The 27,945-nt window shown below is 42.7% G+C and overlaps 2 protein-coding genes across 2 annotated transcripts; both read right to left on the bottom strand.

Annotated features, from left to right (window-relative positions):
- Window positions 1-894: 894 nt before the first annotated feature.
- galk1 (galactokinase 1) lies at window positions 895-26,352 on the bottom strand. Its single transcript, XM_085361168.1, has 8 exons — window positions 26,109-26,352; window positions 25,676-25,865; window positions 25,431-25,550; window positions 24,706-24,841; window positions 24,422-24,603; window positions 23,700-23,850; window positions 23,467-23,629; window positions 895-1,198 (listed from the first exon to the last, which is right to left on the bottom strand). The coding sequence occupies exons 1-8, from the start codon at window positions 26,271-26,273 to the stop codon at window positions 1,124-1,126; spliced, it is 1,182 nt and encodes a 393-aa protein (XP_085217294.1). The 5' UTR covers window positions 26,274-26,352; the 3' UTR covers window positions 895-1,123.
- LOC146626136 (BTB/POZ domain-containing protein KCTD21-like) lies at window positions 17,236-22,389 on the bottom strand. The gene is made up of 2 exons (XM_085361169.1): window positions 20,068-22,389; window positions 17,236-17,829 (listed from the first exon to the last, which is right to left on the bottom strand). Exons 1-2 carry the CDS (start codon window positions 20,476-20,478, stop codon window positions 17,365-17,367), a joined length of 876 nt encoding a protein of 291 aa, XP_085217295.1. The 5' UTR covers window positions 20,479-22,389; the 3' UTR covers window positions 17,236-17,364.
- Window positions 26,353-27,945: the final 1,593 nt, after the last annotated feature.

The raw sequence follows: 27,945 nt of genomic DNA, 5'->3' as shown, positions 1-27,945 counted from the left end.
ATCTGTGGGAGCTAGAATTCTGACTGTAATCGATTAAATACTTATTTCACTCAAAGCCAAGCAAATCAATTCATTTGATATTTGATGCAATATTTGTGTTTTTGTTTTGGTTATTGGTGTTCTCCATTATAATGAAAAAAACCATAAAATCTAGAGATTGTTGTTTGTTTGTTTTTTCCATGAGTGATTAAACTCAAAAATTCAGCAGGGAATCAAATATGATTTTATTATAACTAATGTGATAACAAAACATTTTTTTTTTTTATTTACACATCGAGGCACAGAACATGAAGCGAAATAAAGTATCCTCAATGAAAAGATATTTCCTTGATGTCCCCAGGTGTTGTTTTCATGAATCCTTAATGTTAGTGTATAGGACAAAAAATGTATTTTCATGTAAAAAAAAGAAAAGAAAAAAAGTAAATAAAAATATTTAATCAGTAATACTAATGACTTCTAGTGGGGCTAATTCCTTTTCTTCTTTTTGTGTGCAGACTACTCTCACCTTCTTGTTGTTAATTGTTCTAACTAGTGGTTTGCACCTTGATGTAATTTCTATTCATAAAGGCATCTCTTGATGTAAGATTTGATGATATCTTGACTTGGTTAGATGTCATGAAGCTTTTTTTCTTAAAATAAATAGTAATTAATAAAATAATTGAACAATAATTTTCCTGTTTGTCTAAATTAACTTCAGCAGTCAGTGGTCATATATTGACCCCATAAAATCAAAGTTTACTGAAACGACCTTCACATTTAAGTGAAATTTATCTGTGTGCTAATATTAGCTGACACATTTCAATATAGAATTAAAATGAAAAAACAAGTTAAAACAAAAAAAGTTCTGAAAACATTCACATTTTAGAAACATGGTTTATTAATAGAGATGTGGGATCAATATAAAATCATAAATCGTAAATAAACCCAGCTGGATTTCCATATCAAAAATATTAAGCAGTTGCTACAAGTCATCTTAAGCAAAGTTTTTTTTATAAACATGTTTCAACAATAAAGGCACTTGCCCAACTCTTTTCAATCAACATTAGTGTGTATTGCAGTACACCACTTAATGAAATTAAAGAAAGAAAATCAAATTAAAGGAATGCAGAGGTGTTGACAAAGGTCAGGTCAAAGTGAGAACTTGCGTGCCCTGTGCAGGAGATGTGACATAGAAAGTCGCAGTCCCACTGTATTTCTCCTGTAGAGGAAAAAGGAGAAACACACACAGAGACACAGTATGCACAGTGGGTAAAACTACATAAAACAACAATTATACATATTTTTTGCAACCTTATCTGAGAACATTAATAAGAAGTGTGTGAGAAGCACTTTTAAAAATCACTTTCGCTGACAGTAGTAAGTAAAAACTAAAGTTCACCCCATGAAAGTTCGCAGGGTGGTCAAGTGGAAACAGCCAGATTTTGTGTTTCAGCTACACACCTGTCATCATTACTCTGGATTAAACTATTGTACCTCCTACCATTTTACTACTTACATAAAACGTTTTAATTAGTTAATATTTTAAGTAAGTAAAATGTATCTATATAGCACTTTTCATAGATAAAAATCACAAATTGCTAACAATAAAACCAATAAAACAATGAATTGAAAAAGATAAATCAACAAATTAATTTAAAGCTCTTCTCTATAGAAATATCTTCAGCTGCTTTTTAAAAGAGTCAATAGAAGCTGCACAGTGTACAGACAGTGGAAGAGAATTCCACGGCCTCGGTGCCACTGCCCGAAAAGCCCCATGTGTTTTGAACCAGTACGTGGGACCAACAGCAACCTCCGACCCCAAGACCTACGTACTTGGGAAGAAGCATGAGGTTTCAACAGGTCAGAGATATACTGGGGGGCTTCATCATGTAGAGCCCTAAAATCTAAAACAAAAATTTTAAAATGAAACCTAAAATTTAACAGCAACCAATGAAGAGAAGTCAAAACTGCAATAATGTGCGATATCTTGCTAGTGCCAGTTAAAAGTCCTGCCTGAGCATTCTGAACAGTTGAAGGCGATCCAAAACTGATTTATTGAAACAAGTCAAAAGTCTGTTATAGTAATCCAAACGAGAAGAGATAAAAGCATGAATAATCATGTCAAGTTCCGCCTTTGACACCAGTAGTCTGAGTTTGGAAATGTTTCTTAGATCATAAAACAGTTCTGAACCAGTTGTTTGTAGTGATTCTCAAGTGACATTTAACTGTCAAATATAATGCCAAAATTTCTGAGACATGATTGAACAAAAACTGATATGCTGCTTAATTTCTGAAATCATATTGTCAGGAGCAATAATCAAAGTTCCTGTTTTATCTGTATTTACAGTGGCTTGCAAAAGTATTCGGCCCCCTTGAACTTTTCCACATTTTGTCACATTACAGCCACAAACATGAATAAATTTTATTGGAATTCCACGTGAAAGACCAACACAAAGTGGTGCACACGTGAGAAGTGGAACAAAAATCATTCATGATTCCAAACATTTTTTTACAAATAAATAACTGCAAAGTGGGGTGTGCGTAATTATTCAGCCCCTGAGTCAATACTTTGTCGAACCAGCTTTTGCTGCAGTTCCAGCTGCCAGTCTTTTAGGGTCTGTCTCTACCAGCTTTGCACATCTACAGACTGAAATCTTTGCCCATTCTTCTTTGCAAAACAGCTCCAGCTCAGTCAGATTAGATGGACAGCGTTTGTGAACAGCAGTTTTCAGATCTTGCCACAGATTCTGGATTGGATTTAGATCTGGACTTTGACTGGGCCATTCTAACACATGGATATGTTTTGTTTTAAACCGTTCCATTGTTGCCCTGGCTTTATGTTCAGGGTCGTTGTCCTGCTGGAAGGTGAACCTCCGCCCCAGTCTCAAGTCTTTTGCAATCTTTCTTCCAAGACTGCCCTGTATTTGGCTCCATCCATCTTCCCATCAACTCTGACCAGCTTCCCTGTCCTGCTGAAGAGAAGCCCCCCCAGAGCATGATGCTGCCACCACCATATCTGACAGTGGGGATGGTGTGTTCAGAGTGATGTGCAGTGTTAGTTTTCCGCCACACATAGCGTTTTGCATTTTGGTCTCATCTGACCAGAGCAGCTTCTTCCACATGTTTGCTGTGTCCCCCACATGGCTTGTGGCAAACTGCAAACGGGACTTCTTATGGTTTTCTGTTAACAATGGCTTTCTTCTTGCCACTCTTCCATAAAGGCCAACTTTGTGCAGTGCACGACTAATAGTTGTCCTGTGGACAGATTCCCCCACCTGAGCTGTAGATCTCTGCAGCTCGTCCAGAGTCACCATGGGCCTCTTGGCTGCATTTCTGATCAGCGCCCTCCTTGTTCGGCCTGTGAGTTTAGGTGGACAGCCTTGTCTTGGTAGGTTTACAGTTGTGCCATACTCCTTCCATTTCTGAATGATGGCTTAAACAGTGCTCCGTGGGATGTTCAAGGCTTGGGAAACCTTTTTGTAGCCTAAGCCTGCTTTAAATTTCTCAATAACTTTATCCCTGACCTGTCTGGTGTGTTCTTTGGACTTCATGGTGTTGTTGCTCCCAGTATTCTCTTAGTACGTACCCGGGTATTTTTGAAAACGCAGATTTGTCTATGCGTTTGCACCTTTCGTCCACACCTAAACGGCGTTTTCGGTGACTGAAAACGGAGATTTTTAAAAACTCGGGCCAGGGTGGATATTTTTGAAAACTCAGTTTTTGCATTTACATGTGGACGAGAAGAACGGAGAAAACGCAGAAAACGCAGCGTCAAAGGTGTGCGCCTTTTTTGATGTCACACTGTGCGCCACGTTATTGTTTCGGTGAAATGAATTTCTACAATACTGTTACTGTTAATTGTTCTCTCTGCAGTGTTTAAATGCTTACACATACACACAGTTACTGTCCCTCCACACATACGACTCGGTTCTGCTTCTATGCCCCATCCTTGTTTACTATTTCCCACCGAGGCTTCTAGACTTCTGATTGGCCAACATTTCTACACGGTAAGGAATATATCGCCACCTGCTGCTTTGGCATGTTCCTAGCAGCGTTTTCCTTCATTTCTGCGTTTACATGTGGACGGGATTATTTTTTAAAACGGAAAATTTCCGTTTTCAAAAATACCCGTGTACGTGTGGACGTAGCCTTAGACAACCTCTGAGGTCGTCACACAGCAGCTGTATTTGTACTGACATTAGATTACACACAGGTGCACTCTATTTAGTCATTAGCACTCATCAGGCAATGTCTATGGGCGACTGACTGCACTCAGACCAAAGGGGGCTGAATAATTACACACACCCCACTTTGCAGTTATTTATTTGTAAAAAATGTTTGGAATCATGTATGATTTTCGTTCCACCTCTCACATGTGCACCACTTTGTGTTGGTCTTTCACGTGGAATTCCAATAAAACTGATTCATGTTTGTGGCTGTAATGTGACAAAATGTGGGAAAGTTCAAGGGGGCCGAATACTTTTGCAAGCCACTGTAACAGAAGGTAGTTGTTTAGCCATTGTTTGATTTCTGACAGACAATTATTTAAACAAGACAATTTATAAAACTCAGAAGCTTTGAAAGAACAGTATAACTGAATGTCACCAGCGTAGAGATGAACAGAAATAACGTTTGACAATTTGGCCTTGAGGGAGTATATTAAGCAAATAGAGAATCAGACCCAAAACAGATTGCTGAGGTCCCCATAAGGCAGAGCTGATATTTCAGACAAAACTTGATTCATACAGACACTAAAAGATCTCTCAGATAGATACGACATGAACCATTTTAAAACAACACCAGTAATCCCAAGTCCTTAAGCCTATTTATCATGATACTGTGATCAACAGTATCAAAAGCAGAGGTGAGATCCAATATAAACAGAACTGTGTACTCTCCAGAGTCTGCTGCCATCAAAACATCACTATACACTTTAAGTAAAGTGGTTTCAGTGGAGTGCGATTTGTTGAAATCAGACTGGAAAATGTCCAGAACATTATTTTTCTACAAAAAGTAGTTAAGTTATTCGGCTATTGTTTTGTCTAAGACGGGTCGGCAACCTGCGGCTCTAGTCCTCATACTGCGGCTCCATGTGGTTTGGGAAAATAAATTAGAAGTATTTAGCTGAAGTGTATTTCATTTATGTTAGTTCTTTTTTAACTTTTAGTTTTAAATTGGAAGATTATTGTGATATTGAAATATAAAAATAAAATTAAATTCTACTATTATTTTTTCATCGCTCAAAATAAGTGTCACACTCGTGGAAGCCGGTATACCCGGCGAAAACAAACACCGCTCACGCCTCACAGATGACAGCTGTTAAGCTGCCTGCGTAAAGCTGAAAGTGACTTTGTACAGCCCCGATTTGCAGACGCTGTGCACAAAGGTTCGGGAGCAGAAGTCCCATTGTAAACATATCACGGCAGACCCGACAATGTTTCCATGAACATGCTTTTCAGCATCTCTTTATTGACCACTTTTCACACACGGTTGCTGTACGCATACAGCCGGCTGTAGCTTTTCAGCTCGCAGCCCGACACACACCACCAACAACACAACAGCATAGATGGCACAGACGTTAAGGCAGCGAGGCGTGATTGCGGGTGCCGCTCAGGTGTGTCCGCCTCCCCTGCAGCAGCACTGCAGGCCACGCCCCGCCACACACATTAACCAGGTAAAATACATATTTAGGCAGAATTTTGCAAATATCTATTTTTCATTTTTTAGCAGCATAGTGCTTATTTCCCCAATTATTTTTTAAAAGTCAGGTCAAGGCTCCAAAAGCCCAAAGGCGATATAAGGGTAGCGGCTCACAACAGATTTTGTTTGCTACATGGATCATTCTAGTTCAGCTGGGTGTCTTTCCTTTTGTTATATTAGGCATAGAGGTAAAGCATAAAGGTAAAAAAAAACCCAGTATATACAGTGTTATCTTCATTTTAGATGTCACAAAGTATTTGCGGCTCCCAGTGTTTTCTTTTGCGTGGAAACCGGGTCCAAATGGCTCTTTGGGTCTTAAAGGTTGCTGACCCCTGGCCTACTTGTTGTTCCTAGAGTATTTAAAAGTAGAATGGGAGGCAGAGCCTTCAGTTTTCAGGCCCCTCTTCTGTGGAACCAGCTTCCAGTTTGGATTCAGGAGACAGACACTATCTCTACTTTCAAGATTAGGCTTCAAACTTTCCTTTTTGCTAAAGCATATAGTTAGGGCTGGACCAGGTGACCCTGAATCCTCCCTTAGTTATGCTGCAATAGATGTAGGCTGCCGGGGGATTCCCATGATGCATTGAGTTTTTCCTTTCCAGTCACCTTTCTCACTCACTATGTGTTAACAGACCTCTCTGCATTGAATCATATCTGTTATTAACCTCTGTCTCTCTTCCACAGCATGTCTTTATCCTGTCTTCCTTCTCTCACCCCAACCGGTCGCAGCAGATGGCCGCCCCTCCCTGAGCCTGGTTCTGCCAGAGGTTTCTTCCTGTTAAAAGTGAGTTTTTCCTTCCCACTGTCGCCAAAGTACTTGCTCATAGGGGGTCATATGATTGTTGGGTTTTTCTCTGTATCTATGAAGCGCCTTGAGGCGACTTTTGTTGTGATTTGGCGCTATATAAATAAAATTGAATTGAATTGAAGACCCTTATGAAAAGGACAGCGAGGGAACAGTTTACCCTGCCCGGGATAGGGTTACCGGGGCCCCGCCCCGGAGCCAGGCCCGGGGAGGGTGCCCGAGGGCAAGCGTCTGGTGGCCGGGCCTTAGTCCATGGGGCCCGGCCGGGCACAGCCCGAAGAGGAGACATGGGCCCATCCTCCCGCAGGCCCACCACCCGCAGGAGGCGCCATAGGGGTCGGGTGCATTGTGTGCCGGGTGGCGGCCAGGAGTGGAGGCCCTGGCGGACTGACCCCCGGCTGCCAAGACTGGCAATAGGGACATGGAATGTCACCTCTCTGGTGGGGAAGGAGCCTGAGTTAGTGCGTGAGGTTGAGAGGTACCGGCTAGATATAGTCGGGCTCACCTCTACGCATGGCTTGGGCTCTGGAACCAGTCTCCTGGAGAGGGGCTGGACTCTGTCTCAGTCTGGAGTTGCCCCTGGTGAGAGGCGGCGGGCTGGGGTGGGTATTCTAATATCCCCTCGGCTTGCTGCCGGTACGTTGGGGTTTTTCCCGGTGGACGAGAGGGTTTGTTCCCTGCGCCTTAGGGTCGGGGAACGGGTCCTGACTGTCATCTGCGCTTATGCGCCGAGTGGCAGTTCAGAGTACCCAGCCTTCTTAGAGTCCCTGGGGGGGGGGGTGCTGGAGGGTGCTCCACCTGGAGACTCTGTTGTCCTACTGGGAGACTTCAATGCTCACGTGGGTAACGACAGCGAGACCTGGAGGGGCGTGATTGGGAGGAACGGCCTCCCTGATCTGAACCCGAGCGGTGCTTTGTTATTGGACTTCTGTGCTAATCACAGTTTGGCCATAACGAACACCCTGTTCGAACATAAGAGTGTCCATAAGTGCACGTGGCACCAGGACGCTCTAGGCCGTAGGTCGATGATCGATTTTGTAATCGTATCAGCAGACCTGCGACCATATGTTCTGGACACTCGGGTAAAGAGAGGGGCTGAGCTGTCAACTGATCACCACCTGGTGGTGAGTTGGATCAGGTGGCGGGGGAGGACGCTGGACAGACCTGGTGCACCTAAACGCGTAGTGAGGGTGTGCTGGGAACGTCTAGCAGAGGCCCCAGTCCACGAGATCTTCAACGCACACCTCCGGCAGAGCTTCAACAGCATTCCGAGGGAGACTGGGGACATTGAGTCCGAATGGACCATGTTCAGCGTCTCCATTGCCGAAGCTGCTGCATTGAGCTGCGGCCGCAAGGTGGTTGGTGCCTGCCGTGGTGGTAATCCCCGAACCAAATGGTGGACACCAGAGGTGAAGGGAGCCACCAGGCTGAAGAAGGAGTCCTATCGGGCTTGGTTAGCCTGTGGGACTCCGGAGGCAGCCGACAGGTATCGACAGGCCAAGCGGAATGCGGCTCGGGCAGTGGCTGAAGCAAAAACTCGGGTGTGGGAGGAGTTCGGAGAGGCCATGGAAAAAGACTTTCGGACTGCCTCGAAGAGATTCTGGCAAACCGTCAGACGTCTCAGGAGGGGAAAGCGGTGCTCTACCTGCACTGTGTATAGTGCTGGCGGAGCGCTGCTGACGTCGACTGAGAAAATTGTCAGGCGGTGGAAGGAATACTTCGAGGACCTCCTTAATCCCACTGACACGTCTTCCGAGGAGGAAGCAGAGTCTGGGGATGAGGGGAATGACCCGCCAATTTCCGGGGGCGAGGTCACTGAGGCAGTTAAACAACTCCTTGGTGGCAGAGCCCCTGGTGTTGATGAGGTCCGCCCCGAGTTCCTGAAGGCTCTGGACGTTGTAGGGCTGTCCTGGTTGACACGCCTCTGCAATGTTGCGTGGAGATCAGGGGCAGTACCTGTGGACTGGCAGACCGGGGTGGTGGTCCCCATCTTTAAGAAGGGGGACCGGAGGGTGTGTTCCAACTACAGGGGGATCACACTCCTCAGCCTCCCTGGGAAAGTCTATGCCAGGGTGCTGGAAAGGAGAGTTCGTCCGTTAGTCGAACCTCGGATACAGGAGGAACAATGCGGTTTTCGTCCTGGTCGCGGAACACTGGACCAGCTCTTTATCCTCTCCAGGATACTTGAGGGTGCATGGGAGTTTGCCCAACCAGTCTACATGTGTTTTGTGGACTTGGAGAAGGCATTCGACCGTGTCCCTCGGGGTGTCCTGTGGGAGGTGTTGCGGGAATATGGGGTGTCTGGCCCATTGCTACGGGCCATTCGATCCCTATACAACCGTTGCAAGAGCTTGGTTCGCATTGCCGGCAATAAGTCGGACTCGTTCCCGGTGGGTGATGGGCTCCGCCAGGGCTGCCCTTTGTCTCCGGTTCTGTTCATAATTTTTATGGACAGAATTTCTAGGCGCAGCCAAGTGGCGGAGGGCTTTCGCTTTGGTGGCCTCAGAATCTCATCTCTGATTTTTGCAGATGATGTGGTTCTGTTGGCTTCATCGGGTGAGGGCCTCCAGCTCGCACTGGAACGGTTCGCAGCCGAGTGTGAAGCAGCGGGAATGAGGATCAGCACCTCCAAATCTGAGGCCATGGTTCTCAGCCGGAAAAGGGTGGAGTGCCCACTCCGGGTCGGGGATGAGTTCCTGCCCCAAGTGGAGGAGTTCAAGTATCTCTGGGTCTTGTTCGCGAGTGATGGGAGAAGGGAGCCGGAGATCGACAGACGGATTGGGGCTGCAGCTGCAGTAATGCGGACGCTGCACCGGTCCGTCGTGGTGAAGAGGGAGCTGAGTGTAAAAGCGAAGCTCTCAATTTACCGGTCGATCTACGTCCCTACCCTCACCTATGGCCACGAGCTGTGGCTAGTGACCGAAAGAACGAGATCGCGGATGCAAGCGGCAGAAATGAGCTTCCTCCGAAGGGTGGCTGGCCTCTCCCTTAGAGATAGGGTGAGAAGTTCGGCCATCCGGGAGGGGCTCAGAGTAGAGCAGCTGCTGCTCCACATCGAAAGGAGCCAGCTGAGGTGGTTCGGGCATCTGACAAGGATGCTCCCTGGGCGCCTCCTGGGTGAGGTGTTCCAGGCATGTCCCACCGGGAGGAGGCCCCGGGGCAGACCCAGGACACGCTGGAGAGATTATATCTCTCGGCTGGCCTGGGAACGCCTTGGTATTCCCCCGGATAAGCTGGAGGAGGTGGCTGGGGAGAGGGAGGTCTGGGCCTCTTTGCTTAGGCTGCTGCCCCCGCGACCCGGCCCCGGATAAAGCGGATGAAGATGGATGGATGGATGGATGGATGGATGAATTGAATTAAGATCTTTGATACAAATGTTAATTTTGATATTGGCCTGTAAATGTTTGGAAGAGATAAAATCTAAAACATATATAATATATGCAGCTAGATAGCATAGTGGTAGGACTACATGCCTTTGTAGGCCTACACGCCTTTGGAACAGGAGTCGCAAGTTTGATTCCCACCTGGGGGGTCTTTATCCAGTAAGGGTTCCTAGGCTAGACCCCCACATATTAAAATGGTAAATGGTAAATGGCCTGCATTTGTATAGCGCTTTTCTAGTCCGTAAGGATCCCAAAGCGCTTCACACTACATTCAGTCATTCACCCATTCACACACACATTCACACACTGGCGATGGCAAGCTACATTGTAGCCACAGCTGCCCTGGGGCGCACTGACAGAGGCGAGGCTGCCGGACACTGGCGCCACCGGGCCCTCTGACCACCACCAGTAGGCAAACACGGGGTTAGTATCTTGCCCAAGGATATTTGCCATGCAGCCAGGATGCAGCCTGGGATCGAACCACCGACCTTCTGATTAGTGGATGACCTGCTCTGCCACCTGAGCTACAGCCACCCCTATTAAACCAAACCATCCAGATTGACAGCAAAACAACTAGAAGCTCAGTGTTCCAACTGTTTGGAAAAAGGAACTGCTCTCACGGTGTTGTACCTCGTCAATCACGAGGTACAACACAAATGCTATGGCAAGGGGGAGCCAGAACGACAGGTAAGGGGAAAAATTATATCGCCCACCCAAGATTGGGTACCAATGGAAGAAGGATCATTGACTGCGAGAGGTACTGACCACAGCCGGTTACCAAGATACTACGAGAGAGGATCTACCAGCTGATGTGAATGTAGCACTACAGACAATACCTACCGTGACCATTACCAGCTGATCTACACTAAAGCAGCAGTGATTAGTGAGATGCTTGGCTACAAGATGAACAACAGCAAAGAGCAGTACCCTCCATGGAGAAGGCCAAGATCAAGGTAGCACGAAGGGAGGTTAGCCAACTATCGGAGCTGCAGAAAGGTGCAAGAAGTACAATAGAAGGTAGACTCACAGCCTTGGCCAGCCACTTGAAGAGGTACACCAGAGAGTTCGAAGGCAGGAGAATAAACTATACAGAACCGTCCAAGGTGTACTCTCAGTGGCAGGGGAACAATATAAGAACAGCACCACAAAGGCTGGAGACAGAGCAATACTGGAAGAATAGATGGGAGAACCCAACCCATAACAGCAATGCTCAGTGGCTAGTGGATCTAAGAGCACACCACAGCAACTCCCTGAACAGGGTCCAGTAACCATCACAGTGGCAGACACCCAAAAAAGTGTCTCCAGTATAAAGAGCTGGACAGCACCAGGCCTCGACATGGTTCACGCCTATTGGCTAAAGAAGCTCACTGCACAGTCCATGAATGTCTGTCAACACAAATGAACCAGCTGCTAGTCGATGAGAGATGGCTAACCGAATGCTGGACAGTCCTGATCCCCAAAGAAATAACATTTCTAATGAAACATCCATAGGACAGACACATCAATCTCAAAACCTTTTTTGGCAAAAAATTAAAGAGTACTCTTATGAAATGTTCAATTATTATTTAAACATGTGTTCCATGGCTGCCAGTGGCTGCATTTAGGCTGTGGAGATAAACCATGAATACTTGTAAAGCAGTGTTGGGGAGTAACTGATAATCTGTACCGGCGTTCCGTATTTAAAATACATAATATAAGTAACTGTATTCCATTACAGTTACTGTTTAAAGTTTGTTTTTGTTATTTCTGGAGTTGTTGTGTTACCCCCTCCTGCCCTCGAGGAGGCATAACACAAGTGGGGGCTCGTCCGGGATCTATTTTCCAGAGCTGTAGACAACTCTGGCGTTTGGTACAATGTTACTGCCTTGTATTTAATTATGGATTTTGACTTACAGGATTTCATTTGTGCGCCGAGTTCTTAGAAGTTTGACTTACAGTGGGGCAAAAAAGTATTTAGTCAGCCACCGATTGTGCAAGTTCCCCCACTTAAAATGATGACAGAGGTCAGTAATTTGCACCAGAGGTACACTTCAACTGTGAGAGACAGAATGTGAAAAAAAAATCCATGAATTCACATGGTAGGATTTGTAAAGAATTTATTCGTAAATTAGGGTGGAAAATAAGTATTTGGTCACCTCAAACAAGGAAAATCTCTGGCTCTCACAGACCTGTAACGTCTTCTGTAAGAAGCTTTTCTGTCCCCCACTCGTTACCTGTATGAATGGCACCTGTTTGAACTCATCATCTGTATAAAAGACACCTGTCCACAGCCTCAAACAGTCAGACTCCAAACTCCACCATGGCCAAGACCAAAGAGCTTTCAAAGGACACCAGGAAAAGTATTGTAGACCTGCACCAGACTGGGAAGAGTGAATCTACAATAGGCAAGCAGCCTGGTGTGAAAAAATCAACTGTGGGAGCAATCATCAGAAAATGGAAGACATACAAGACCACTGATAATCTCCCTCGATCTGGGGCTCCACGCAAGATCTCATCCCGTGGGGTCAAAATGATCATGAGACCAGTGAGCAAAGATCCCAGAACCACACGGGGGGACCTGGTGAATGACCTGCAGAGAGCTGGGACCAAAGTAACAAAGGTCACCATCAGTAACACACTACAACGGCAGGGAATCAAATCCCGCAGTGCCAGACATGTTCCGCTGCTGAAGCCAGTGCATGTCCAGGCCCATCTGAAGTTTGCCAGAGAGCACATGGATGATACAGCAGAGGATTGGGAGAATGTCATATGGTCAGATGAAACCAAAGTAGAACTTTTTGGTATAAACTCAACTCGTCGTGTTTGGAGGAAGAAGAATACTGAGTTGCATCCCAAGAACACCATACCTACTGTGAAGCATGGGGGTGGAAACATCATGCTATGGGGCTGTTTTTCTGCCAAGGGGATGGGACGACTGATCCGTGTTAAGGACAGAATGAATGGGGCCATGTATCGTGAGATTTTGAGCCAAAACCTCCTTCCATCAGTGAGAACTTTGAAGATGAAACGAGGCTGGGTCTTCCAACATGACAATGATCCAAAACACACCGCCCGGGCAACAAAGGAGTGGCTCCGTAAGAAGCATTTGAAAGTCCTGGAGTGGCCTAGCCAGTCTCCAGACCTCAACCCCATAGAAAATCTGTGGCGGGAGTTGAAAGTCCGTGTTGCTCGGCGACAGCCCCAAAACATCATTGCTCTCGAGAAGATCTGCATGGAGGAATGGGCCAAAATACCAGCTACTGTGTGTGCAAACCTGGTAAAGACCTATAGTAAACGTTTGACCTCTGTTATTGCCAACAAAGGTTATGTTACAAAGTATTGAGTTGTATTTTTGTTATTGACATTCTGTCTCTCACAGTTGAAGTGTACCTCTGGTGCAAATTACTGACCTCGGTCATCATTTTAGATGGGGGAACTTGCACAATCGGTGGCTGACTAAATACTTTTTTGCCCCACTGTATGTCATAAAGGGAGCAAGCACGTAAGGCTGAGTTCGACCTCAAACTTCAGATACGTCAGCTTGAAATTGAAGCTGAGAAGGAGGTAAAGTTAAAACAGCTAGAGGTGGAAGCTATGAGGCTCAACTTTAATGCTTTGAAAGGATTGCAACAGCACTGGAATGGCCAAAAGAAATGTGGGCTGTGCTACTGCAATGCAAGCTAGTGGGCAAAGCACTGGAGCTTGTGTCATCTCTCTCTATCAAAAATAGCATGAAATACAATGTACTGAAGAGTCCATCTTTCGTGCTTATGAACTTGTACCTGAGGCCTACCAACAAAAGTTCAGGAATCACAAGAAGTCTAATGGTCAAACATATGTAGAGTTTGCACGTGAGAAGGCAGTTCTTTTTGACAAGTGGTGCACAGCAAGTGAAGTGAAGAAAGACTTTGAAGCTCTTCGTCAGTTAATCCTATTGGAAGATTTTAAGAATCTGCTGATGAGTTCATTTTAACCCATAAAAATGTGTTTGCATCATCCCCTCGTTCAGATAAGGTTTTGATCACACGCTCACCAAAGCCTGATCTTGGTCAGCCTGAAGCCAGAGCTAAGCAACCATTACTTTCCTGTGAGGTACCTGAATGCTTCTATTGCCATAAAAAAGGTCATGTCATTGCTGATTGCCTTGCACTAAAAAAAAATAAGACTACACCGCCGCAACCCAAGGGCGTGGGTTTGATTCAAAATGTGTCGCCTCCCAGAACCCAAACATCTCAACGTGAAATAGATCCTTGTTTCAAACCTTTTATCACACAGGGTTGTGTTTCTTTAACAGGTGATACTGTTGACGACCAGCCTGTAACAATACTGAGAGACACGGGTGGTTCGCAGTCCATCGTTCGAGAGGGTATTTTGCCTTTGTCTGTTGAGTCATCCTGTCAGTCAAGTGTTGTGGTGTTGTAGGTGTTGTAGGACCTTTACAAAAATCAAAGTCAGGGAACCAATACATCCTATCAATGATGTGTGCTTCTACTAGGTTTCCCGAATCAGTGCCCCTTTTGAAGGATCACCGCTCCTGTCATCAGTAAAGCTCTGGTAGGGTTCTTCTCAGTGTTTGGTCTTCCAAAGGTAGTCCAGACTGATCAGGGAACCAACTTTAAGTCTAGAACCTTTGCTCAGGCATTAAAAGCATTAGGAGTAGAGCACATTACATCAAGCTCCTACCATCCTGAAAGTCAGGGAGCACTTCACCAGATATTAAAGTCCATGCTCTGCAAATACTGTCTGGAGACAGGAAAGAACTGGGATGAGGGTATACCATTCTTATTGTTCGCTTCTCGTGAAGCAGTGCAAGAGTCCCTAGGCTTTAGTCCTGCAGAGCTTGAATTTGGACATGAAGTTAGAGGACCATTGCACATCCTTAAAGAACAGCTAGTTGTTCCAACTAAAACACTAAAGAGCATCCCTGAGTACGTGGCTAAAATTAGAAAGCGCCTTAAATCAGCTTGCGCTATTGCCAGGGACACCTTAACTGCTAGGCAGCTAAGGATGAAAAAACACTATGATCGGAGAGCAGTTGCTTGTCAGTTTAAACCTGGTGATCAGGTTCTAGTTCTGCTCCCCATTCTGGGCTCTTCTCTGAAAACAAGGTTTTCTGGATCGTACGTTGTGGAAAGGAAACTCAGTGAGACCAATTATGTTGTTCAAACTCCTGATCGTCGTCGCAAGACTAGAGTATGCCACATTAACATGATGAAACATTATCTTTCTAGAGAGAATAGAGAGAATGAAGATGATCCCCTCACTCCGCACAAGGTTAAGTCTAGCTCCCCTATAGCATGCGTAGCTTCAGATATAGCCAATGAAAGCAGTGAGGAAGATGCGGTCCTGCGCAAAGATGTGTCACAGGGGACGAGACTAAGTAATAGTGAGATTCTGTCTGACTTGTCCCACTATTTGTCTCACCTGTCACTTAATCAGGTTGAAGACATTCAGAACCTGATTGTGTCCTTCCGGTGTATGTTTGGGGATGTTCCTACCCAGACGAGTTTGATATCCCATGACATTTTTCTTACCAGTCCTGCACCCATTAAACAGCGTGCATACAGAGTCAATCCCATCAAAAGAGAAGTTGTGAAGTAGAGTATCTTGTTAGAAATGGACTTGCAATACCCAGTTGTAGCCCCTGGAGTTCCCCATGTTTGTTGGACATTAAAGCTGATGGGAGTCCACGGTTCTGTACGGACTTCCGCCAAGTGAATGCTGTGACAGTTCCTGACATGTATTCCTCGTCTCTCGTCGATAATTGCATTGATGACATTGGACCTGCCACATTTATGACTAAACTGGATATGTTGAAAGGTTATTGGCAGATTCCTTTAACCAAAAAGGTTTTAGCCAACCATTCAAGTTGGAGGTTGATGCTAGCGTGGTTGGGGTAGGTAGGTAGGTAGGTAGGACTTGATCACCCTGTGTGCTACTTCTCAAAGAAGTTCACTCATCCTCAGAGAAGGTCTTCTACAATCGAACAAGAAACTCTTGCCGTTCTGTTGGCTCTGCAACATTTTGAGGTTTATCTTGGATTAAGTGTGGAACCCATAAAAGTCTTTACAGACCTTTTTTGTTTTTCTAGGGTAAGAGCTCAGCTAAGTTTTGGTTTTGTCTTTTTGGGAACAACCTAACTGTCCCTTTCTCCCCCACATTTGTTGTATGAATTTGGGTTATTGTTTATGTGAGAAAGCTGCCATTAAACTTGCTTTTGTTATTACACTTGTACCGAGTTTCTGGAGTTGTTGTGTTACCCCCTCCTGCCCTCGAGGAGGCGTAACAAGGTGATTATTATAATACAATTACTTTGTTGAAATTAATGGATTACAAGGTGGTCTTTTCCTGTTTCATATGTTATGCTGTCCCCTCTCTGATTTTGGTAGTTCCACACATTGCCGGAAACCCAAACAAAACACGAAATTAGAGTCCTATTAATGCTGGTGGCATCAGTTACACAATGGATCCGAAGCCAGCACAACAGAGCCAGCAGTGCATGAACAGGAATGCATTTCTTACTTGGAAATTCTGACACCACTTCATATTTAAAGAGGAAACGGATGGGTGAAATCTGACAATTCAATGCAAACTGTTTGGCAGCAACCAAGTTGCACTCAAAAGACTCCACCCCCAACCTAAAAAAACATCTGGAAGGAAGTTCTTTTTAAAAAACGAACGTTAGCCTACTGCAACTACCTTGTGTTAATTGTGGTAGCTATCTGGGTTATGTGCCACTTCAGTATCTTTGATGTACTATCGCTGTGTGACTGTTACAATTGATGAATAGCATTAACAACCTGCTAGCTGCAAATAATCGTGCAGTTCTGAAAGCAGTCGATGAACTAACCTGAGATAATGCCAGCTAACAATGTTAACTCGGTGGCGAGTAGCCTTCAGTAATAATATTAAATCACACAGCAATAGTACATTCATGTAGTTGTAAAAAGCATGACAATATATTAAAAGCATTCAGAATACGTTACTCTCATTGAGTAACTTAACGGAATACGTTACAAACTAGATTTGGGGGCATGTATTCTGTAATCTGTAGTGGAATACATTTTAAAAGTAACCTTCCCAACACTGTTGTAAAGTGAGTCACAATATATGTCACACATTTAGCCGAGTGACTAACAGTGAATATTATCATTCCTTGGTGTGTGCTCTAGTACTACTCACACTGCACTACTTTTAAAAACAGTTGCCATTTTTAAACAGAGCCCAAACTAAAATTTGAAGTTGTATCCTCAATATCAGAATTTCCACAAAAAAGTACATTTTATTTACCATTTTATTAATAAAGCACATTTTGCATTATTTTTAGTAAACTCTATGATAGCAAAAGAACCACAGATAATGACCTCCTAGTCATAATGTGTCAGTAAATCTAACTCCATGTCATAGAGAATTCATTGCTTCAAATTTAACTCCAGGACTAGTAAAGGCTATCTCATCTTATCCTATAGTTTATTATCTTGGTATGTTCTGGTTTTCCTAGTCACTTTCATCCAGTGCTCATGACTTCACAAGACGAAGTGAAGTGCAGTTAAGAATATCTGCAGGGTCAGGAGAGACTAGATCAACCTTGAACCCCTCAGCAAGTGATATCTTCAACAGCTCCTCCAAAAAGCCTTGCATGTCTGTGATTTCACAGTGACTGTAGTGCATGTTCATCATGTCATCCGACCACGTGACCTCAGGGCTAGACAAAGTTAGGCCCCTGTATTGCTGCTTGTCATACTGTTCCTGTGGGAGTTCATCAGGCTTTGGCACCCATTCCAGTTTCAGTCTGTTCTGCCTCGGACGACATAGGTGAGGGCTGTTGAGACCCTGGGGTGTCCTGTAGGAGAAGCGCTCACAAAGCAAACCTAGAAATGCCCTCCAGGTACAAAAGAGGTCGACTGTGAACGCTCGTACAGAGCATGTGCGGAGTTCATAGTTTTCAGGCCCATGGCGCAAGTTAAAATGGAGAACACGGACCTGAAATAAGAGGGAAGAACATACTGACTACATATCCCCCAGAGTATACACAAACAAAGAACCGGTTGTTCCATGGCTACACATGCAAACAGGTGCACAAACACAACCTCTGTGTATGTCTTGTATATACACAAAACACTAGCTGTGATGGTTTATTGGGAAAAGTTATTTGATTAAAAAAACCTTTGCACACCTGAATGAGGAACAGGTAGAGTCTAACTAGAAGCAGAACAGAACCAAACACAGCCTATCCCTCAACATGACTGTACTCTCTGCTCATATTTCATTCATATTAAATAATTAGTTAATTTTTTGTTAAGCCATAATTTACCAAATTGCTATGCAATTTGAATGTGGTATGATATTATGCACCTGTTCTTGACTAACTTATGAAATCGATTAAAACATAACAGTTGTCCAAAAGCATAAATAACACCTGTCATCATACTTACACTATTTATTAATTCATATTATTTATAGGGTATTTCCTTTTTTCTCGCTCATACATATGTAGGTGATGACCTGCTGCACAGTTCTGAGGAGATTGTTTTTAATTTTAAACGTTTACAGATTTCACTTTGACTACAACTGTCACATTGAAACTTCTGTCAATATCATCACTGATTAATGGCATAAACATTTGGAAAGTACTAATCATACCCACTATCCTATAACTGGATGATTGAAACTTCGGTGTTGGCTAGTTTTGTTTATTAGGTTAACTTCTTCACTAAAACACTATTTGATACCAGAGCTTTACAAGAAATGGGTCACCTCCATCATATCTGTATGAGCTAAATTAACAATCAAAATGCAATTAAGATGTTAGGCAACATCATTTTCTCATAAATTGTAAAAAAAAAAAAAAAGTACAGTCGTAGCGTAAAAAAAAAATGTACAGTTGCAATAACTATTGCTACCACAATAGTTATTGCAACTAATTTAATGCACTTCACCAATACTATGACTGTCCATCATTATATGCAGTAAATATGTGAGGGTATTCGGGGGTTTGGGAAATGCACCTTCTTTCTTTCTTTACTGTGCAAAAGTCTTCGGTCAATCCTCATTTCTTTATATTTTGCTTCCAATGACTCATTTCTTAAAGAAGTCTTCAAAAACAGATCTTTCTGAAGGTCTTTCAAAGTTTTTTTTTTTTTTTTTTTTTAATAGGAATATATTTTGTGTTTAAGCCACTTAGAAAAATGGAGCAGCCTGTTGAAAACAAAACAAAACAAACGCACACAACATGAAACTATCTGACCAGTTTCTTTTGTTGAATATCAGATAAATGGTGATAATAACAGAGTTCGAAAGGCATAAAATTGTTTTTTTTGTTTTTGTTTTTTTACCCATAAGGCAATTCCACACAGCTCTTCACTAGAAACTTGGCATAGCTTGGCAAGGTGTGGTTCTTAAAGGACAAGAGAGGAAGGCGCAGATTACACAAGAACTGTATTCAAAAAAATCAATGGCAACAAGTCAAGCCAAATCTGACATTCTTGGTTCAAACTGTTACAACGTTTGAGGGAAGGCAAGAGTGAACAGTGAATAAAACAGGAGGTTCTAACACAGTTTGAGGCTGCATTTCAGCCAGTGGTGCTGTAATATATTTTCCGAGCAAAATATAAAGAAATTGTTGCCCAAGACTTGCACAGTACTGTATATAGAGTGCAATCAACCAGAAACTGCCTTTTGTGTCATTTAGCATTTATGGAAAAAATTACAAATTTGGAGGCTATAGGAAATAAATGGTCATTTTAACAAATAATTTGGGACAGTGCCTGCTTTACCATTTCCTAAAAAGCAGAAATACTTCTGACTGAGTCAGGATTCACTAAAGAGGTGCAGTAACAAGGTTTTTTTTGGCTAGCCTTACTGCATATGCACTTGTAGGACTTTTTCTTTCGGTGTGCAAACTTCAAGAAGGCATTTTACTGATGTTTGAGCCATTATTAAATGTGCAGACACTGTCCACACATGTTTGCTGAGGTCAAATTGAGAAAATAATATAATGTCTCATTTTTTATATTTATTATCTTTGTACTACTTTTGAAAAACAAAGGTTATGGACTTTAAATAATTTGCAAACCATTTTGTCCTGTTTCTATTTTTCTGCACTTAAAAACAAACTGTTTGGCTTGTAGTTAGTGGTCAAGAGTAAACATGATCGACTAACCTAATAAAACAAACCTATTATGAGCAGATGAACAGTCTAGCTAACCTCATCACACGTACCTTGGAGTCGACTTTTACTATCATGATGGCTCCTAGCGGCCCACCTCTAAGGCCCAGAGGCACCGATACCTCATAGTGACGAATCTCCTCCAGCAGACGGGGTATCTGGAAGAAATCTGCCTCTCTCCTGAGCAGTGCGAGTTCAGTGAAGCCATCTGGCAGATCCAAAGAGCCAGAGCGCAGGTAATTCAGAATGTAGCGAAACACTTTACCGTCACGGTCTATGAAAATGTTGCCGCAGCTGTCCCTAAGCATAGGAACTTGTCCGGTGAACATGGTGCCTAGCATCGAGTCACGGCAGCGAGTTAAAGTGTCTAAGGTTGTTGTATAGACTTCTCCACCGACGTTCAAGCACACAGGGTCCTTAAGAGAGTTCTTCATGCTGTCATCTGAAGAGTTGAGATCCAGCATCCTGTAGGTGAAGCTGTGCTTTTTATACCTGTGAAGTCAGTGTTGCTTTTGTGAGGACAAGAATTATGCCCTGTTCAGGAATGTCGAGGACTGTGGAAGATTCAAGTATTTCTTTTGTTTCCCCACAAAGCCTTTATTCCTTTGACAGTCAGCAAGCCACAGTAGTGTCCTGGATACAGCCAAGTTCGGAGAGATACAAGAAAATCTGCCAAATCTGATTCAGAAACTGAAGATAAAACTGCCGTTTCAAAATATGGAAAAAGGCTGCTGTTCTTTTTCTTCTCACTGCTGCTTCAAAGTCAAAGTGACATCTTTATAGATGCCGGCATTTCCAATGATAAGCTGCGGCCGAAAACTTTTATTGATGCATCTCTTATAAGATCCTGAATTGTGTCAACCAGCAGCAGGCCTACCGGGTAACCAGAGTAGCATGCCAATGACTGGACTCTTGGCTCCGTCTCAATGAAACTTGCTTTTATTCTCAGCTCTCACCCACTGTCTCTGACTCTCACACACTGGAGATGTCTGAGCAAGACACAGGGGGACTGGGGATTTGTCTGTAATGTCCTCTTAAAGTGATAGCTCACTGAAAGGTGTTTTTATCCACTGTTAACAAATGAACAATGCCCCACACATTTTTCTTCTCATACACTGTCAGGAATGCTAAGATTTACCAGAAAAGAGAATAAAAACAGAAAAATAGAGTTACCTACCGAAAAACAAACAAAGCAAAAAACTGATTTTGTTCCTATGAAAAATACAATTGCTGAAAGGAAATGCTAATAAATTATTCCCTTCTTTGGAGCGCACGATCAGGTGTCAAACAAAACAAAAAAATGGCCCCTTGAGGATGATCCCAAAAGCAAGTCAGTCTCCGTAGACTCTCACGTCAAAATGCCCAGAAAAGATTAGCATGTTTAAAGCCTGGCACAAACAAACTATTTTGGTTTCCATGGACAGTTTCCCCCTTTATAACAATTGTACAGGGTCCTGTACTGTGAGCAACATCTTTCTGTAATCTAAGTTTACTTAGCCTGATATCTGCAGTGAAGACACGTGGTCACACAAACATAGCTCTCACTTTGTTAACCCAGGGTTTCACTTGGATGTTTTCACACGAAAGAGGCGGTGTTGGTAGTATCTGCTCAGTCACAACTATAGATAAGTGTAATGGCAGCAGAGCGGATAATTTTACAACGATAAAACTACACTATGAAATATGAAGAGGTTAAATACATAATACAGATGCTACAGACAGCATATGAGAGGAAAAGCACTGCATGAATGCATAATTACTTTATGTGTTCTGGCACATAAGACTGGAAAACAGCTACTACGTGTATTAATAAAATTTAGCGTATGTGAAGAAGAGATGGCAAAAATGCTGACTGTGTCAGACCCTGCACCCTATACATTAGCAGTGTTTGTGGGGCCAACAACTACACACACACACACACACACACACACCTATACTGTAGTGGTCATTAACGTAGCCAGTAATGGACTGTTCATACACCACTGTACACTATATGTCGATGAGCCATAAACCCTCATAGAATGGCATAATTTAATATGTTGTGCAAAAGTCTTGAGCCACCACTCATTTGTTTAAATTTAGATATCTATTTAAATATTTATTATCTCTTTATATATCTGTGAAGGCAAACATGTTGCAAAATGCAAGAGCCTGCATAATAAAAAGTGAGAATGTGTAAAAAAAATTTTAATGTAACTTGTGGGGACCAGGATTTTGGTCCCCACAAGTTAGGCTAGCTCCCCAGTGCCAGCTCAGATAACAGTTGTTGTTTCAACACACATTTTCATTTCATTCATTTCATTTCATTTATTTATTCATTTTCAGGCACAACAAATACCTATATTGAACATAAAATACACAAAACATTGCTACCACTGCTGTATCCTCTACAAACTGTCTTGTGTAGATGACTTAGTGAAACAATTAATTCAACCGTCTTGTGACACAACATACATCCTCTATATTGCACAAGGCTGTAACCATCAATAACTTTGCATCTGTCCATTACCAGCTATTTCATTTTGTACAAATCCACTCTTCTAAGTTTGTGTGGTTTTTCTGTCTGACCAGATGCAGCTTTCTGCACCATCTTGTACTTATCACCACACTGTGTTTATGTGCTAAAAGAGAAATTTCCTTCCTTGTTACTAAAATAGATTCTGAAGTATGATTTCACTAACTCAGATGGTGCAGCAACTGTGGCAGTTTGTCTTGAAACAACAGCTGTAACGTCCACATTTTGACTTTTTTCTCAAAACAGATGTTCGACTTTAATCTTGAAATTTCAACTTTATTCTCAAAATTATGAATTTAGTTTTTCTTAATGTGGCCCTAACTAGATTTCTCTGTGGATTTGTATATTTAAAAAAATGCTACAGTTAATACTAAGTTTTCAAACAAAATTTAATGATGGCTTAAAACTTTTGCCCCTATAATAAAACTTCAGACCAGGTATGACCATCAGGTTGCTCCAAGTCACGTTTAGCTTAGCACACTTTTAAAACAGCTAACCTAGCTCCATCACAAGGTTAGCTTTTACTGAACTGTTATATTTGGAATTGTACTTTCTACAGATTTTATTTAATTGCATTTCATCTTAATTTCTAACATGTAAGTTTGTTTTTATTTTTAATTTGCAACAAATATTTCTTCAAAGTGATCATTAAAGCACTCCTGATCCTGACTGATTAAATCCACACAGAACTCAAATATACACACATATTGTGTAGTATATCACGGGGCATAAAAAAAGCCTTGGATTTTTAAATCTATATATGCCATTAGATAAGTTTGTACTGAAAAGCTTATCACTGACCAATAACAGTGTCTCCTAAGTGTTTGTTTTAAGGTTACGAGCTTTACTGAATATGTAGTTATTTGATTCTACTGGTCGTGGTCATCCTGATAACCACGACTACATGCTACATCTTTATACATGTGTGTGTGTTAACCTGTATGTGGTGTATGGTCCTGTCAATGGCCTCAGCGAGTAGCAAAGTCACAGTGCATCCACCGAATCCTCCTCCTGTCATCCGGCTGCCGAAGACGCCCTCCACTTCCATGGCTGCAGACACCAGCTCATCTAGCTCCCTGCAGCTCACCTCGTACAGATCTCTGCCACAGGGACATCGAGTTACAACATGCCTGACAGTGACCTATACAGTAACTCATTTGCTATCTGTACCTCAGACTGTTGTGGCTCTCAACCATATGTTTGCCAAACTCCTTGTATTCTCCTCTTTCTAGAGACTTAGCAGCTTGGACAGTTCTTTGGATCTCCTCAATTACATGGCGAGCTCTTCTGTAGGTAACATCATCCATCCTTCCCCTGGCCTCTGAACCGATAAACAATAAAGAGGGTTAGCTTTAACTGATGAGTTTAAAAAACCAAAAAAATATATACAGTCATCTAAAAGTACTGAAATGCTAATAAGTGCTTTCAAATGGCAAACAAGTGGTTGAAACTTAAAGTTATGTGTGTAAAAAAAGTAAAGACAAGTCAAAGGTCAGCAAAATAGAAATGCTTAAAAAGTTCAAAGCAGTAATAAAATAAGTGAAACATTTATGAATTACTGTAGTGGTGAAAAATTTGAGTCAGGCAGAAGGCGATACCTTAGGCATGTTGAATAAACCATGTAATTTTTTTTACTTCATATTATTAAAACTCTCAGTTACCGGCTCTCATAGTACATTATTGGCAAATAATTTATTTGGCTTTTGCAATAATTTGAATTCCTACACACTGTATATAATTAATAAAAATAACCTGGACTCAGATAAATACTTTAAGACCTTGTTTGTGGGGACTGTAAGTTGTGGTTTTTAAGGCTTTCAAAGACCTGCCAATGAACTGTAAAACAGTAAGAGAAAATGGATTACAACAGGACGGAAAAAAAACATCCACACCCTCTAGGTCCTTCATCGTAGCATCCCTCAGACTGTCCTTCCCCAGAATGGAGGCAGCCGTCTCACATTGCCTGCGTCTTATGGGATACTCACTGCAACTCAGAGAGTGCCTTACATTGGAGTTGGTGATGAGAATGACCAGGCCTGGATCTGTCAGAGGAACAGGGGTGGCCTCCAGCGATCTGTCAAACACATTTTTTTTTCTTTTTAATTTTAATGAAAATATAGTAACAATGTCTATCTTGTGTAACCAAAGACCATCACTCACTAGATGCTTGTACTACCTGCAGTCAATGAGCAATGCATGGCCCTCCTTGCCAAGAACAGATACAAACTGGTCCATAATGCCACAGGGTACATCAGCATGAGTGTGTTCAGCCTGCTGACAGGCTAATGCTTTGGACACCTGGTTTCCATCATCTATGAGAAAAAGAAAAGTAAAGAGTAGATCAAACGGCTCCAACACCATCGGCCTGTTAGTGAAATCAATAAGCATCGGCTGTCAGTACGAGTATGGTTAGACGTTAAGAGCGCTCAAACACTCTAACCATATCTTGGAATACATTTTGTTTTAGCATGAAAGCTGTTATTGCCAGGCCACCATCACTCTAACAAAGAGTGAACAGCAATGGCCCCATCAAAATGTGCCACGTGAGACTGAAAACAAACACACGTGTTGAAACAAGCAGGTAGCAGAGAGGTGATGAGAGGTCAGGACTGTATATCACTTATTCCTTAAGTGAATCTGAAGGCATTTACTACTTGAGAAGTCTTCTTTTGGCATAATGACTTAAATACTACTGGGTAGCTTTATCAAGAATAATACAGCATCATATATCGGCAGATTATTCTAAAATCTGAACGAAATCAAAACAATAAGTAAAATAAATGGTAGAGTATAATAACTGCAAGGACTAAATGTAGTGGAATAGAATAAGAAAGCAGTATAACGCAGAAATACTTGAATTAAGTATTCAGTCACTGCCATGTCCTCTAATATGACTCTAACCTGGCTTGAGTTGCTGCAGGAAGGTGTAAAAGGCCACCTCTAGAGAGGCAGAGCTGGACAGTCCTCCACCCAGGGGGACACTGGTGGCTATCACTGCCCTGAAACCTGGGACTGGAGAAGCTAAAACACAAGACACATAAAAAGTAGACTTTTTGGATTTGTTTTTTAAATTTTGATTGTGAGATTCTGCTTGACATCTGTTCTACTTCACTGTGACAGTATAATGTGTTTACAGTCTTGTTTACCCCTGTAATGGTGTATAACACCCTTTACATAGTTGGCCCAGCGGGGTAACCCTGGAGACAGTGCAGATCCATCACGAGACAGGCAGAAGTCCAATCGGTGAGGCTCGTCAGCGTCGAAGGCTGCGGTTACCACGGTAACATCCTGGCCGGATATTTCACTACCCACCACCACAGTCACTAAAGGAAGGGCCTGACAGCAAATGCACAAGGAAGTGCTTAGTTTTGTCTTTAGTCTTTGTGTCAAGAAGAAATTTCTTTCCAGAAGTTATTTAAAAAAGAAGAGAAAAATCACTGCTGCACTATTCTTACTATTACTAGCATAAAATCCGTTTGTTAAAATCACATCTTTGTCTGTTTTCGACATGAAAGTGATAATGCAAGACTCAGTTCAACAGATGAAGCTTTCTATTGAGTGGCAGTGTGGAACTGATACCATTGGAAGCACGAGTCCCTGGTTGTAGTCGGTGTGCTCTCCTATTAGGTTCACTCTTCCAGGCGCGCACACCGCCACTCGAGCAGGCTCCTCACCGAACATCTGTCCGTACAGTCGCCGGGCCTCCGAAACAAGCTCGGACACACTCGGAAAGCAACTAGCCATGTAGCAGATTTCTTTAAAGGGTTCAACAAAAATGATGAGCTGGCAGTGTCAACAGACAGGCGAAGTGCTCGAGCAATCATGTGACGCGTCCTTCTGCTTTTTCTTCTTCTTCTTTATCATTTATTGGCGGTTGTCAAACAGCAAAATGGTAAATTACCGCCACTAACTGGTGTAGAGTGTGCCCTGAAATATTAAAAAAAACCTACAAAAAATCCTTCCAAACAAATTAGTCTGTCTTAAAAAAACTAAATATGACCTGATAACTTTCACTCTTCGAGTTCTTGCAAAGTAAATCTAACAAATCCAGTTTCACTTTCATATAACCGAGCTTTTAAATCAGTTTTCTTCTTTCCTCGTCACATTTCTGGCAGTGCACTAAAACATGCTCCATGGTGTTATCTTCTCTACTGCAGTCACATTTTCTTGTATGGTGTTTTCCTTTTAAAAATAACGTGCTATTCAAACCAGTGTGCCCAAATCTGCCTCTCTCCTGTTCCTTCCTGTGCTTCTCATTTCTCCTGTTTTCTTTTGGATTGTGTAAAACCATCACCTTTTCCTCTCTTCCTCCCATTGCTTTTGCCACCTTTCTTCCATTTTCTACTCTTAATCTCTGTCCGACTGACATAGATGACCAGATCCACTGAAATTCTCTTTGTAGCTTCCTTTGCTGTCCTATCTGCTATTTTGTTTCCTTTAACTCCACGATGCACTGGTACCCTTGAGAATGTGACCATAAGCCCCATCATATTGACTTTGTGTTTGCTGAATCTCTATCAGAATGCCAGATCTGCTGTCTGAGTGACTGTCTTGCAAACTAGCCAATGATTAACTTGAATCTGAGCATATCACCGATCTTAATGGTCTTCTGTCTTCAATCCACTGGACAGCCAACAGTATTGAAACCCGTGTATACTGATGATCCATCACTGATCCTTTTCCTTACTTTGAAACAAAACTCAAGAACAATAAATGCTGTCCCACTTTGGTTGGTCTTCCTTGATGCATCTGTGTACATTTTGACATACTTGTAATACAGACCAATGTATTCCTGTGCTGTATGTGAATTTAAAATAAAACCCCTATCCTTGTTCTTTTTGTCCAATAGTGTGAAATTTACTACAGCATCCATGGTGGTATTGTAGGTAATGGTGCTGTTTCACTAATGCTGATCTTGTCCAGATTAACTCATTCACTGCCAGCCATTGGCAGTGAATGAGTTAAACCCATTGACTCATTCACTGCCATTGACGGCTATAGACGTCAATGGCAGTGAATGAGTTAAGTTCAGGTGCTTTCTGACTCAGTGTCGACCCAAAGCTCTTCATTCCTCTTTTTCCCAGCAGGATTGAAAAACAGTTTTTGTTGGATGATGCTGACCATGTCCTTAGAGACTTGTCCAGTAGTTCAGTGTTAGCCGCTCTCTTCTGATTTCTAGTGGCATTTCTCCTGTCTACCTGTACTGCTGCTGTTGGGGTTGTTTTAAATGCACCTGTGCAGACTCACAAAGACTTGCTCCGGCAGCAGAATTATATGCTATACACCCATAATCCAATACTGATATAATTAACCCACTATTAACACTACATTATTTTGCAGATGTTTGATGTTAAAGCAATTGGTCTGTAGGTTCCTGGCTTGTATCATCCTTCTCTGGTTTATGTGCCACATGAGC

This window comes from Diplotaxodon limnothrissa, linkage group LG8, assembly GCF_057381915.1.
Source record: "Diplotaxodon limnothrissa isolate DT_005_m linkage group LG8, D_limnothrissa_male_GT1.1, whole genome shotgun sequence".
Lineage (NCBI taxonomy): Eukaryota > Metazoa > Chordata > Actinopteri > Cichliformes > Cichlidae > Diplotaxodon > Diplotaxodon limnothrissa.
Note: the sequence above shows the minus strand (reverse complement) of the source record. Positions and strands in the feature narration are given on the sequence as shown.